General features: G+C 35.1%; 3 protein-coding genes across 3 annotated transcripts; 2 read left to right on the top strand and 1 right to left on the bottom strand.

The window, feature by feature from the left end:
• Window positions 1-3,052: 3,052 nt before the first annotated feature.
• Window positions 3,053-5,436, bottom strand: LOC102604004 (60S ribosomal protein L18-2). The gene is made up of 5 exons (XM_006359795.2): window positions 5,321-5,436; window positions 5,134-5,223; window positions 4,919-5,047; window positions 3,716-3,898; window positions 3,053-3,436 (listed from the first exon to the last, which is right to left on the bottom strand). Exons 1-5 carry the CDS (start codon window positions 5,321-5,323, stop codon window positions 3,278-3,280), a joined length of 564 nt encoding a protein of 187 aa, XP_006359857.1. The 5' UTR covers window positions 5,324-5,436; the 3' UTR covers window positions 3,053-3,277.
• A 3,060-nt stretch (window positions 5,437-8,496) lies between these two features.
• LOC102603668 (exocyst complex component SEC15B) lies at window positions 8,497-11,254 on the top strand. Its single transcript, XM_006359794.2, has one exon. The coding sequence runs from the start codon at window positions 8,642-8,644 to the stop codon at window positions 11,045-11,047; it is 2,406 nt and encodes an 801-aa protein (XP_006359856.1). The 5' UTR covers window positions 8,497-8,641; the 3' UTR covers window positions 11,048-11,254.
• A 120-nt stretch (window positions 11,255-11,374) lies between these two features.
• LOC102603331 (uncharacterized) lies at window positions 11,375-12,891 on the top strand. The gene has a single exon (XM_015314586.1). It carries the CDS (start codon window positions 12,295-12,297, stop codon window positions 12,790-12,792), a length of 498 nt encoding a protein of 165 aa, XP_015170072.1. The 5' UTR covers window positions 11,375-12,294; the 3' UTR covers window positions 12,793-12,891.
• The last annotated feature ends 1,069 nt before the right edge of the window (window positions 12,892-13,960 follow it).

The following is a 13,960-nucleotide window of genomic DNA, read 5'->3' as shown; positions in this document are numbered from 1 at the left end:
ATATAATATTCACTGGATACAAATTACAACGTATAATACGCACAACAAAGTAATAACATACTAATTACATATAGATTAACATAGAAGAAGGTAACTAGAAAGGGATGAGATACTAGAACAGAGAAAGGGGATGAGAGATAACTGACAGCCGAAGCTTCGACATAATTTTCATAACCGTTCTTTCTAATCGCTAGACCTTTTTAACAATAGCTAATTGGGACTGGATCCCAAATAAAAGCCTTTAATAGCCCATAGGCCCTTACGAAATCAGCTTGGTTCACAACATTATTCCCGCCCTAAAAAAAACCTTGTCCTCAAGGTTCGAGTGGAGCCAACGTGACATTACAATAGTAAATCTATCCAGGCTTAAAGGTGAGTCGAGAGCTACTGCTTTAGTGTTAGAGTGAAACCAAGAGTTGCTAACCTCAAGTACTGATAAATCAACTTCAGTGCCCTTTGCAGATTCTAAATTACCAAGATGAATAACATAAGCCACACCTCCTGTAATTACATCAGTGGTCAAGCTTTTATGTTCCACCGATTACTCTTCAATGCTTCTAAAGGCCACCAAAAAAATCAAAATTGTGCTTAAGTATTGTAGTAGTGTTAGTCTTACAAACACCACACTGTCCACTAACCAAAATAAAATGACTTTTGTCCTTAGTAATCACTTCTCTGTTAGGTAATGCAACAGTAGCAAATGAAATTAATATCACCGATTCAGCCGCAGTTAGCCACTTTGTGTTGACATATGCATACATATCCCTTAAAATTTCAAACTGAACAAATGTCCAATAAGTAGTGGCGTAAGCACCGCACCATCGTCGTCCTGGATTCCACACTTGCGTCATATGGTTAGCATATATAATGAAATAAAACGTGCTACTAGATCCCAGCAAAAGTAATGTCTTTGCATTCACTATATAACCTGTTAGAGCCATATCCTTGAAGGTCATTTCATCCGAAAGCAGTTCACTTATTGGAATACCACTTTCATTCTTTATAAAAAAAAATTATCCAGATATAAATCCTCAATACTCTCAGGCTCCAAGAAAAATTCAGCAAGATACATGTCTTCAAAAAAATTAAAACCAATTTCTTGTTTACAAGAGCCACAATCCAGAGAAGTTGTTGTAACATACCTCTCTGACATATCTATTTGAGGATGCCCATAGAACAACTGGACTTTGCTGCCATCGGGACCTATAACATCTCCATCGAGAATTTCAAAAGGAGCATCTAATGCCACAGTAAATACCTTGGGGCAGTTACTATTTAACATTTCATCGAACACCTTGTGCTCATCAATTTTGGTTGGGTATTCTGATTGCTCATCATAGTTTTGAGGCAAGGGTGAATCGGTTACAATGAAACAAACTCGATTTCCAACACAAACACTGATATATAATATTCACTGATACAAATTACAATGCATAATACACACAACAATGTAATAACATACTAATTACAGATAGATTAACATAGAAGAAGGTAACTAGAAAGGGATGAGATACTAGAACAGAGAAAGGGGATGAGAGATAACTGACAGCCGAAGCTTCGACATAATTTTCATAACCGTTCTTTCTAATGCTAGACCTTTTTAACAATAGCTAATTGGGTCTGGATCCCAAATAAAAACCTCTAATAGCCCATAGGCCCTTACAGAGTCAGCTTGTTTCACAACACTCTCCTCTCTCAAAGCAGGCGAGCAGCCCAGCGACTCTAAGACACATCTTGCGGTCCAGATCAAGGGAAAGATTTTCCCCAGCTTGAGGAATCGCATCCCCACGCAACTTTTATTAGGAGGAGTGATGCATAAAGCTCAAGATATATACTATTCACAGTTTCAGATTCTATACAAATAATTGCAGAAGCTCAATAATATATTTTTAAATAAATTATTTTTAAAATGAAAATAATATGTACGTTTTTTCATTTTCTTCCCAGAATAAATCTTATTGAATATGTCTTTCGATATTTCTAGTAAAATGAAATATTTATTTCCTAGTAATCTCGTATGAAAAATTGTTATAAAATTTATGCTTAATACTAGTAAACTTCTTAAACCTAAAATATCAAAACGGACAAATCACTAATGAGGTCTGTGTTAAAGAGAGTTGCAGAATCCCAAGTTTTCATCTTTACTAGTTTTCTCTTGCTTGTAAGTGTTTTTTTCCCTTCATCTATGATTGTTTGTGTTTTAGTTTGATTAACTCAAATTGGGATTTGAACCCTTTCTTTAAGGCGGTCTACAACACTCTAGGGATGCAACCATTTCCCAGACCTTGCTTGAACGTGGGATGCTAAGTGGAACTCGCTGCATGCTATTTAGAATATTTTTTTTTGATGAAATTGTTGCCCCAGCAACGAGGAAATCAAATATATTTTTTTAATGAAATCGCTGCAGATTTTAAGAAAACAAGTTTTCTTACACGGCATTAACGGGGGTTTAATTTGAGGAAGGATATCGCTGCCCCACGAGTGATTTGTCCGTTTTGGTATTTTGAATTCGTAGAGAAGAGAAAAAAGATTGCAACAATCTGAGTAGAAGGACGAACCCAAAAAAAATATTGCCTTTATCCTATTTGAATTTTGTATCTATGTACTGAACTATTTTTAATTTCCCTCCCCATTTAATTCTCCTCTAAATATACATAATAGAGAAAAAGATGAGAAAGTAGGAATTATGCTTCTTCTAATAATGAAGGCCAAACAAAATGATGCATGTAATTTGATTTACTTTTTTTAATAAAAAATTTATCTCATATTCAATAACTATTTTGAAGCCCAATTAACTAAAATTCACTTCAGTTTGTTTCTTATTAGGTAGGGATAGTGATGGAATGAATGAGATATTTTTACTTTTAATTAGTGAAAAAGATATGTATTCATTTCTTAATATTGTCATTATATAATCTAATTATTGTTTCGAGTATAAAACAGTGAAAGAATATATATATATATATATATAGCTTATTATAAAAATGTATCATAGGATGACTAAAATGAGGAAATATAATATGAAACAAAATGAAAAGGAATTCATTATCCAGCATAATCTTGTTGGTAAATTAAAGATATCACTCCCTCTAAATAGAGATTAATTTCGCAAAACAGATAAGAAACACATTCAAAAATCAGCAATATGATGCTGGAGTGTGTAAGAGAAACAAAGTTGAAATAAGAAAATCCAACAAGAAACTATAATGGTAAAAGTAGGTTGGGAAATACTTCTAATAGAAACTCTATCAATGTGCATTCAAACATCTGCACTTGCTCAAACCTTGTAGCCTCTGCTATTTCTCTTTCCTCTTGCTCGCTCAAACTTCCTTCCCTTTGCACGAACATAAGGCTTCGTGTGGCTGTGCGGGACACCAGGTGCTTTACCAAAGTGCTTAACAGCCTCCCTTGAGTTCTTTGGACCCCTAAGTAAAACCTGAGAGAACGCAGGAAAAAATATCAAGAAAGCATTGCAGAACGAAGGACTAGCAGTACGTTTCTATTCAGACCAGTTAACTAGCCAACGTTGCTCTACCATGAATGAATAATCATTTCATATGCAAGTCAAGGGAACAGTGATTCAAACCACAATTCTAAAAACACCTCAGTTTATTATACTAGTGAAGACCACTACAGCATGTTCGCTAATTATTGACTGTATTGATGAAAGAAAAGGCGTAAAACTACAAACTGATGAGGGGACAGAGTTCCATACCGTGTTCTGCCCAAGAGGGGCTCTGAGAGCGAGCTGATCAAAGGTCAAACATTCTCCTCCAGCCTTCTCAATCCTAGCTCTAGCTGTTTCAGTGAATCTCAATGCAGTAACCTTGATTTTAGGGACTTCATAAGCTCGAACATCATCGGTAACAGTCCCGACAATAACAGCAATATTGTCCTCCTATCATAATACACAAGTCAATTCAGATAAACTATTTAGTGTACTTCAGTAATACCAAGGGCCATTTGCTTTGCTGTACAAGAAGAAATAATCCTTGAACATAACTCTGATTACTAATCTAACATTTGAATTCTAATATAAAACTCTGCATGGTTGAGTCAGAGATTATGCATTGCATAAATAGTCATGAGACATAACTTTGCAGTATATGCAAAAATTTGCATCACTTTATACAATGTAGAATAAGAAATAAAAAAAAGGTCATTCGGAAAAGTTGTATACAAAGATAACCCTCCACCTCCACCTTATTCAGTAGAGAAAGAGTTTTGAGCAACCTCAAGAGTATTTTTGTCATTTTCATAGTAACCCTGAAACTTCTATTATTCCACCCACTAGAATGGATAACTTATCCAGGTGAGTATAAGTTATCCTACAATAAGTAACCAAAAAAGGAATAAGGCAGTCGTAAATTTCTATCACAAGACTATCTATGCTTGTCCGGCATACAAATGACCCCCAAAGTGCATTAAAAGTGCATTAATAATATAAGGATTAAGTTATATTCTTCACTCTGATATGTCAATTCCTTACTCCTTTAGTCCTAATCACTGCATGTTATTTCTTTTTAGCGATTTCATTAACATAAATGCTACACAAGCCGTCTTTAATACCATTCATGCACAGCAAATATACAAGACAGAACAATTTAACTATACAAGAATAAAGTAAGAACATTTTAATAACTGCTCACTGTAAATGTGTTTAATCCCACAGATCACCAGCAGCTTGTTTGGACGGTTGTTACCTTGTATTGTACACTAAATAAAGGCACAGTTGGTAGCTCTAGCTCTACCATGTATCCTATTTACTTGTAAGTTTATAATTCAAATTATTGATAGATAACAGTATATAAGAACATAAAATGATACAATCAATACAATATAACACAAGAATTCACAATTATGAAACTATCCAAACAGTGTAAGGTGAAACAAAGCTAAAATGGATGAATAGCAATACCTTTCCGGTCATGTAAGTAACCAAACGTGATAGAGACAATGGAGCTTTATTGATCTTGCTCATGAAGAGTCTCTTCAGTATCACAGCATTGAACTTACTACCAGTCCTCCGTGCAAGAAATCGGTACAACTGTTATTCACACAATTCAACATACAATTCTCAGTATACCAACCAAAAATGCACTAAATCTATAAAGACAAAGTAAAATAAAATACCTTGACGAGAAGCTTGAGATAAACATCGTCGGATTTTGGTGCAATGCGCTTAGTCTTTTTGGACTTACCTCCGGCCACTAGATCGATACCCTAAATAGAAAATCAAAATAACAAAATCAAACAATGGCATCAGTGAAAACAAATAGCGTAAAAGCTATAGGAAGATTCAAGAAAAAAGAGTTTTCACCATGATGATGCTCCGCCTGCTGCTTCTACTCTCCTCCGCCGCCGCCTGCTGCTGATAGATTTTTCTGTTCAAAGAATGGAAAAATATGAAGAAGAAGCTTTTTAATCCCTTTTGAATAAAACCCTAATACGCAGAACTTTAATGGGCTTGGTTGGTGTGACAGCCCAATAGGCCCAAGATATTATATGTGAAGTAAATTTACACAAATAGGAACTTTTTTAATGTGATTATTTAAATTTTGTTCCGTTTTAAAAAAAAAGTTTAAATTTAATCATAAACTCTAATAATTAAAAACTAATGAGCAAAACTTGTCTTGTTATGAATTTTGATAAATCACTAGAACTTGTGGCTTGACAAATCGTTAGCATTTTGGATCACAAGTCCTTGCAAGTTGTTTGAATTGGCCATAAAATTTTGATGGGTCACAACTTGTTTAGAAAATTTACCAATAAGAATTCACTTAAATATTGGTCAAATTTTCACTTTAAATTTGATATAGAATTTTCTAAATCAATCAAGGAGGCTGAATAATAAGGAAAAGATGAACAAATAGTTATCTAGAAAGTCTATATAATTGCTAAAATTATATTAATTCACTTATATATATTTATTTATTTATTTTTATTTTTTATTTTATTTTTTTATTTTTGTTGACAATGAATATATGGTGGTTTATTCTTCGAGCACATATAAGATAAGTTATGTATTAGTGTATTAGTGTATTAGTCTGCAAATTTTACATTAGGCAAGTTTCATAAAAACATCAAGGAATTTCACCCCTTATTTGGGAATAACCTAGTCAAACAATTTATGAGCTGAGGTTTTAACTCGTTTTGTCCCATGTATTTTAGTTCAAGTAATTAGTGGAATTGTTGATCAATCAATTTGATCCGTTTATTTGTTAATTTTAATTTTTTTTACCCTAAGGATGGACGTTCAAAACTTTTTAAAAAAATCATATTCAAGCTGAAAAATCAAAACCATAAAACCAAATAAATCAATCCGCTTAACTTCACTCTGATTTTTCGATAATTATATTCAACCTTATGTTATCCTATCCAAATTTAGTCCTTCATTTGTGAAACTATTTTTCAATGACACTTGGTTAGGGGTGGCAATTGGGCGGGTTGAGTTAAATTTGGGCAGGTTAAAATGGGTCAAGACAATAAACGGGTCAAGATCCAACCCAACCCAAATTTGTTTGGGCCAAAATAGGTTGTGTCAAAACAAGTTAGGTAACGGGTTAGTAGTGGATCAGATCCCAATCCGTCCAATTTTTACTAAGTTTTAATAGTTTTATTTGTTATATTATAAGCTTTTAGTACCTAATAAAATTATCTTTTCATTTATTATAACTATAAATAACATATAAATAAATAAAAAGTTTTTTAATAGTAATATTTTTGACAAGATTTCTCAAAAATCAATTTGGGCTACATATCGAAGCCAATTTTTAATGGGTTGAAATGAGTTGAGCTAAGCTAACAAATGGACGGGTTAATAACCATTTCAAACTTAAATAGGTTAGGTCGGGTTGAATGGATTGTGCTTGATTTTGCCACCCTTACACTTGGTCAATAGACCTGACCATGTAAGATATGTTAAAAATTGTTACGCCTATTGACTTCTTTTTTTTTTGGTGTATTTCTTTTTTTTCTAACTCATTTGATGTTCTGTGTCTGCATTAAAATATTAATTAAATTTGAATTGCACGTTGCAGGATCTTTTAGATAGTGACACTTTCAATAAGATTTTCTTCATATTCAAAACTCGAGTTCAACACCTCTAACGTTTCACTGCTCCACAACTTACGTTGTTGGTTCCTCTCAAAGTTGCTCTTCAAAAAGCGTTGTTTATTGGACGAATCAAATGGATAATTATGCTTAAGAGTTTGGCTTATCAGATTTCGAATTTAAGTATACTAATTTACTAGTCAACCAATAAGCTATCAATTGGTTCGGTATCTGGTTATGAATTAACGGACAGTTATAGGCAGCGTATTAGCTCCACCCAGTGTTTTCAAAAACGTTTTTGGGGCGAGTCTCGGGGCGGGGCGTACCAAAAACGCTTCGGGGCGTAAATTAAAAGCGTAGATCCATAAGGCGTAAGTTCTAAAATTTGAGGCATAAGCCTCGAGCATAAAAACGTAAGTCCTGGGCGTAAAAACGTAGTCCCGAGAGTTTTTAATTTTTTTTTTTGAATTTTTTTTTACTTTAAATCATATTTTTTATTATTGTTGTAATGACATTTCTCAAATAGTAATTATAATACATTTTTCTTCATTATTGATTATTAATACTTATCTCAAATAAAAATTATAATATAATTTCTATATATTATAGGTTAATAATAAATATTTATTTGTAAAATCATTGAAAGGTTTACTTTTGTTTATTTTATTAGTAATAAAACTATAAAATTGAATATAATGAGACTATTCCTCGTAGATCCATGAAACTTACCCCCGTGTCTCGGGGCTTACGCCTCGCCCTATACTGTATAAAACGTCTCGCCTCACGCCCCCGCCTTTTAAAACACTGGCTCCACCATTTCCTCCTCCCTTCTTTCAATTTCAATTACCAATATATTCATCTTGCATCAAGCAAAATAATTTTTCCGATTAAACAAACTAATTTTTCTAGCTCTATATATGCTAGTAATTGTAAATCACTTTGAGACACGTATGAAAGTCTAAAATTTGAGGGTGCATGCATATAAGTATTTACTTAACAAATATGCTTACGATAAAAATGTAACTACGATAATTCTTAACGGATTAACGGTTTATTGGAAACTGAGTAATCCATCTTCACACCGATAAACCGTTAACTATAAAATTTGAATATGCTCACCAACCGTTAATTCGATAATCCAATACTAATAAGCCAATAAATCAATTTTATGATTGACTTATCAATTGCGATTTAATTTTGAACGACCCTACTTTAAAAAAAAACTCCCAACTAATCGTATTTTTTATTTTATAGAAGCTAAAATTAGAATGTAAAAATTTATGTTCCTTGCACTAGTAATTACTCCATAAATCACCAAATACTTGCCTTTAATTATTACAAAAAGATTGGTCCTACTTACTATTATACCCCTATCTCAGCCAGATATTTTGGAATTCACGAAGGGTAAAATAGTCAAACACAGGCCATTTATCATTACTTTTTCATTTCAATGTCTCCCAGCTATATCTTCCTGTCAATAATTTTCTCCGTCTTCATTTCCTCTTCCCTACATTCCCTCCGCGTGTAACGGCCCCGTCAGTCTAAGCAGTTACTCTTTTTAACGGTGACCGGAGATACACTGCTGGCGATGAACACGTCGAAGATGCGCCGGAAAGTTGTTCCGGCGGTAGAAAACGGAGACTCCGCCGACAAATTTGACCAAGTCCTCTTATCCGCCGCCATCTGCAACGGTGAAGATGTTGGGCCTTTTGTGCGCAAGGGTTTTGCTTCCGGTAAGCCGGAGACAGTACTTCTTCATCTCCGTCACTTTGCGCGATCCAAGGAATCTGAAATTGAGGATGTATGTAGAGCACACTACGAGGACTTTATCACCGCCGTTGACGATCTCCGATCTCTGCTCTCCGATGTTGATTCTCTTAAATCGTCTCTGTCAAACTCGAACAGTCAACTTCAGTCCGTCGCTGTGCCTTTGCTTACCACTCTTGACTCATTCGTTGAAGCTCGAAACAAATGCAAAAACATAACTCTTGCTATCCAATCGCTTCGGACTTGCGTTCAGCTAGTCGAGCTTTGCTCCCGAGCCAATCGTCATCTTTCAGAGAACAATTTTTACATGGCGTTGAAGTGTGTGGACTCGATTGAGAGAGAGTTCATGAACAAAACACCGTCTACTACTCTCCGGCGAATGCTTGAAAAGCAGATCCCTGCGATTCGTTCACATATTGAACGGAGAATCACCAAAGAGTTTGGTGATTGGCTTGTCGAGATCCGTGTAGTTAGCCGAAATTTAGGGCAACTAGCTATCGGACAAGCATCAGCATCGAGACAGAGAGAAGAAGAGCTCAGAATCAAGCAACGACAAGCTGAGGAGCAGAGTAGACTCAGTCTTCGGGATTGTGTTTATGCTCTTGAAGAAGAAGACGATGACGGATTCAATGGGATCAGTGATGATGGAAAGGATGGTTACAGCAATGGAATGTTAGGGTTTGATTTGACGCCGTTGTATAGGGCTTATCACATAAACCAAACTCTAGGACTTGAAGATCGATTCAAAAAGTACTATTTTGAGAATCGCAAGCTTCAATTGACTTCAGATTTTCAGGTATCTTCAATGACGCCCTTCCTTGAATCTCATCAGACATTTTTTGCCCAAATTGCTGGTTTTTTCATCGTGGAAGATCGAGTCTTGAGGACTGGTGGTAAGTTGGTTTCCAAAATGGAGGTGGAGAATTTATGGGACACTGCTATGAGTAAAATGTGTTCTGTTTTGGAAGATCAGTTTTCTAGAATGCAAACTGCGAATCATTTGTTATTAATCAAGGACTATGTGAGTTTGCTTAGTGTGACGTTGCGTAGATATGGATACCCTGTTGAGGCTTTGTTAGACGTCTTGAGCAAGCACAGGGATAAGTATCATGAGCTCCTGTTGTCTGATTGTCGAAAGCAGATAACTGAGGCTCTTGCTGCAGATAAATTTGAGCAGATGTATATGAAAAAGGAATATGAGTATTCCATGAATGTGTTGTCATTCCAGTTACAGACGTCAAATATTATGCCTGCATTTCCTTATGTTGCACCGTTTTCGTGTACAGTTCCTGATTGCTGTAGAATTGTGCGGTCCTTTATCGAGGATTCAGTTAGTTTTATGTCACATGGTGGTCAGCTTGATTTCTATGATGTGGTGAAGAAGTACTTGGATCGGCTTTTAACTGAAGTCCTGGATGGAGCCCTGTTGAAGCTCATTAATACGTCTATCGGTGGTGTTACCCAAGCAATGCAGATGGCGGCTAATATGGCTGTGTTTGAACGTGCTTGCGACTTTATCTTTCGTCATGCTGCACAGCTTTCAGGGATTCCATTGAGAATGGCAGAGAGGGGGAGGAGACTGTTCCCTTTGACTAAAGCCCGTGATGCTGCTGAAGAGATGCTTTCGGGTCTGCTTAAGCAAAAGGTTGATGGTTTCCTTTTGTTGATTGAGAATGTGAATTGGATGGCCGATGAGCCTCTGCAGAGTGGAAATGAATATGTGCATGAGGTGATTATTTTTCTTGAAACACTAACTTCTACTGCCCAGCAGATACTGCCTGTTCAAGTTCTTAAGAGAGTTTTGCAAGATGTTCTGTTTCATATATCAGAGATGATTGTTGGGGCTTTACTAGGGGAATCAGTTAAAAGGTTCAACGTGAATGCTGTTATGGCTCTTGATGTCGATATCCAGATGTTGGAATCATTTGCTGAAAACCAAGCTCCTCTCTTATCTGAAGTAGATGCTAGTCAGCTGAAAGCAGCATTGGCCGAGTCCAGGCAGTTGGTTAATCTACTCTTGAGCAATCATCCAGAAAATTTCCTGAATCCAGTTATTAGAGAAAGAAGTTATAATGCTTTGGACTACCGCAAAGTTGTTACTATCTCAGAAAAGATGAAGGATCAAACAGACAGGCTTTTTGGGTCCTTTGGCACAAGGGGAGCTAAGCAGAACACTAAAAAGAAATCTCTTGATGCATTAATTAAAAGATTGAAGGATGTCAACTGAGTCTGCAAATCTCTGTATGTTATGTTCCTAGGGAGATCTCCATATTGTAGTTGTGTTGATTACTTGCTGATTTCATATCTAGCTTCCTTTTCTGCAAATTGCCTACCATTTACGTATTTTTTTCCTCCCGTAGTTCCACATTGATTGCTGTATTGTTCTTCAGAGCATATTCTTTTCTATTTTGTGGTCATATTCTTTTGCAACTCAGATATAGTCTTTTTATCTCATGAACTAGTAATTTCTTGCATTGATTAATGATTAGTCTCTGCTCCAGTGCCTTTTTTTGGTAGAATAATTACATCTTTTGTTCGACTTATTCACTGTGTTGTATCTGTTCATTTCAATCACATATTTGCTGCTGTGTCTCATGAGTTTACAGAACACTTTCTGCTCAACTTAGCAAGACTTCAGCTTGCATATGAGAAAGGGCTTTTGCAGATCAATGAGAAGCTGCTGCTGCTTCGTTATTCATAACAATTTTAGTGAATTTCTACACATAAATCTATACTCTATGCTTCAAAATACCAGGTGAACCTGGCATCAACAGGATGATATTGGATTACTTCTACAGTAATTCTAATAGATTCCACTTTTCTCATTAGCCTGGAGCATTATTACTAGTTTGATTGTGATCGATTGAGAACATAATATTTATTGTGATCCTATTGGAATAATTTCATTAAGAGACTTGTAATTTCTTGTTACTGGACTAGAATAAGACATGGTAGCTAGTCCAACTCAAATCGTAAAAAGTTGAGGGACTTGTATTTTGAATCGCTCCCGAAAAGGAATCTATTGGTATGTGCCTTGATTTATTTCATGGATAAGGGCTTTGGTTCAAGTCTAAGATGGCCCAGCCGTGTCAGGAAAGATAATAGAAGAAACATCCGACTACTTCGAGTCGTTGCCATGTGAGTTAAGTTCAATGTTTGAATGGAGAATACGGAAGCTAGTCCATCATCTCCGAGTTTTGGATGTTGGGTTGGGCCAAAGAGTTCTCTAGATGGATTTATCGTATTTTTTTTTATAATCATGGTGTTCGATTCAGTTTACGTGTATTGAATCAACTACCAATCCAATGGACTATTTTGCTGTACAAATTATTGTAAGGACACGTGGACAACAAAACAGAGCAACAAACAAGTTTGTCATCATACCTATAAAACAAACATCTGTCAACCTCATATCTTACCATATTATGTATTCACCCTTATAAAACGGTGAACTTTGGAACAACCAAACAATCAATGTTCACAGAAATGTCAATATCTTTAATAAGAAGTATTTTTTACCTCTTTCTCTTCTTTTTTGCCACTGCAGCTTCAAGGAATGAGAAGCTATCAGCTTACGAAGAGCTACAGCGTTATGATTTCCCAATGGGGATTCTTCCAAAAGGAGTAAAAGACTACAAATTGAACACAAAAACAGGTGAATTCTCAGCTTATCTTAATTCTACCTGCAGCTTCAAATTGGAGAACTCATATCAACTGAATTACAAGCCTGTTATAAAAGGGGTTATATCTAAAGGCAGGCTTAAGAAATTGAGTGGTGTTAGTGTTAAGGTGGTGTTGCTATGGCTTAACATTGTCGAAGTTGAGAGAAAAGGTAAGAATCTTGAGTTCTCAGTTGGACTCGCTTCGGCAAATTTCCCGGTTGAGAACTTTGAGGAATGTCCACAGTGTGGGCATGGATGGAATTGTGTTGATGAGGTAACAATCTTGTGTCTTCTTTCTAGACTAGATTAGGTACTTTGATTGAAAATCTAGTTATGTTTTTTGTTTTCTGGTAGTGGAAATGATCTGTTTTTTGAATAGCTATGGTAGTTGGGGCCATTTGGTCACGAAATAAACTGTTTTTTTTTTTTCATTTTTTATTATAAGGTATTAAAGTTAAAAAGGTAAAAATGTTCAAAAAAGATAAAATAACATAGTGTGGAATATGTTATTTTACCATTCTGACCAAATTATTTGGCCAAAAAAGATTTTTCCTATATTAATTTGGGTCACTTACTGCCCAATTCAGTGAGGATGGTTTTTCTGACCACTCTCCTATACAGGAAGAGAAATCTTAGATAACATTGTCCTTAAGTCACAAGTAAAATTGGTTAAGGGTACACAAGGAAACAAATTTCACCTACATACATCATAAATGTGGATAACTAGAAACCTTATGATGCAACTATTGAGGGGCAAGTTCAATATGTTCTTAGTTTCAAATTTGAAGGCTAATAAGTGTTCGGAGTTTGTACTGAAGCTCCGATTAAATTTGAATCCTGCACTGTAGGGTCCATTCGGGGTGGTGTTTTTAATAAGATTTTCTCCATATTTAGGTCTCGAACTTAAGACCTCTAATTAAGGAGTTTCGATTAATGACTCATTTGACGGTGGTCCTCTTCGTAGGATTTTCTCCATATTTGGGGTACTCGAGATCTTTAGTTAAGGAGCTTTGACTAAATTTGAATCGTGCACTACAAAGCTCATACGGGTGGTGTTTACAACAAGATTTTCTCTATATTTAAGGCTTAAACTCGAGATCTTTTCTCTATATTTAAGGCTTGAATTCGAGATCCTCGAGGGGAAAGGGAACTTGCAAACTATTGAGAGGGTCTTTTTTAAAGGTCCCTTGGGCCTTGGACAGAGAATTGCATGCCATAATGTAACTTGCCCCAAGTAATTATCATATTAGTTATTCGTTCACTTTTAATTGTTATAATTTTTCTTTTTAGAATTAAATAATAAAAACGTTGATTAATATTTTATAATGAATTTTTTCATCATATTAATATGTAAAATATTACAATTTATAGTAATTTTGTATAGCTTTTGAATATTATTATTTTTTTGTTTAAAATATCAAATTAATGTAAATTAATTTAATTTTGAAAATTAATTCCTTTTTTATTATTATTAGATA

The sequence above is a fragment of the Solanum tuberosum genome, unplaced genomic scaffold (genome assembly GCF_000226075.1).
Source record: "Solanum tuberosum cultivar DM 1-3 516 R44 unplaced genomic scaffold, SolTub_3.0 scf00309, whole genome shotgun sequence".
NCBI lineage: Eukaryota > Viridiplantae > Streptophyta > Magnoliopsida > Solanales > Solanaceae > Solanum > Solanum tuberosum.
Note: the sequence above shows the minus strand (reverse complement) of the source record. Positions and strands in the feature narration are given on the sequence as shown.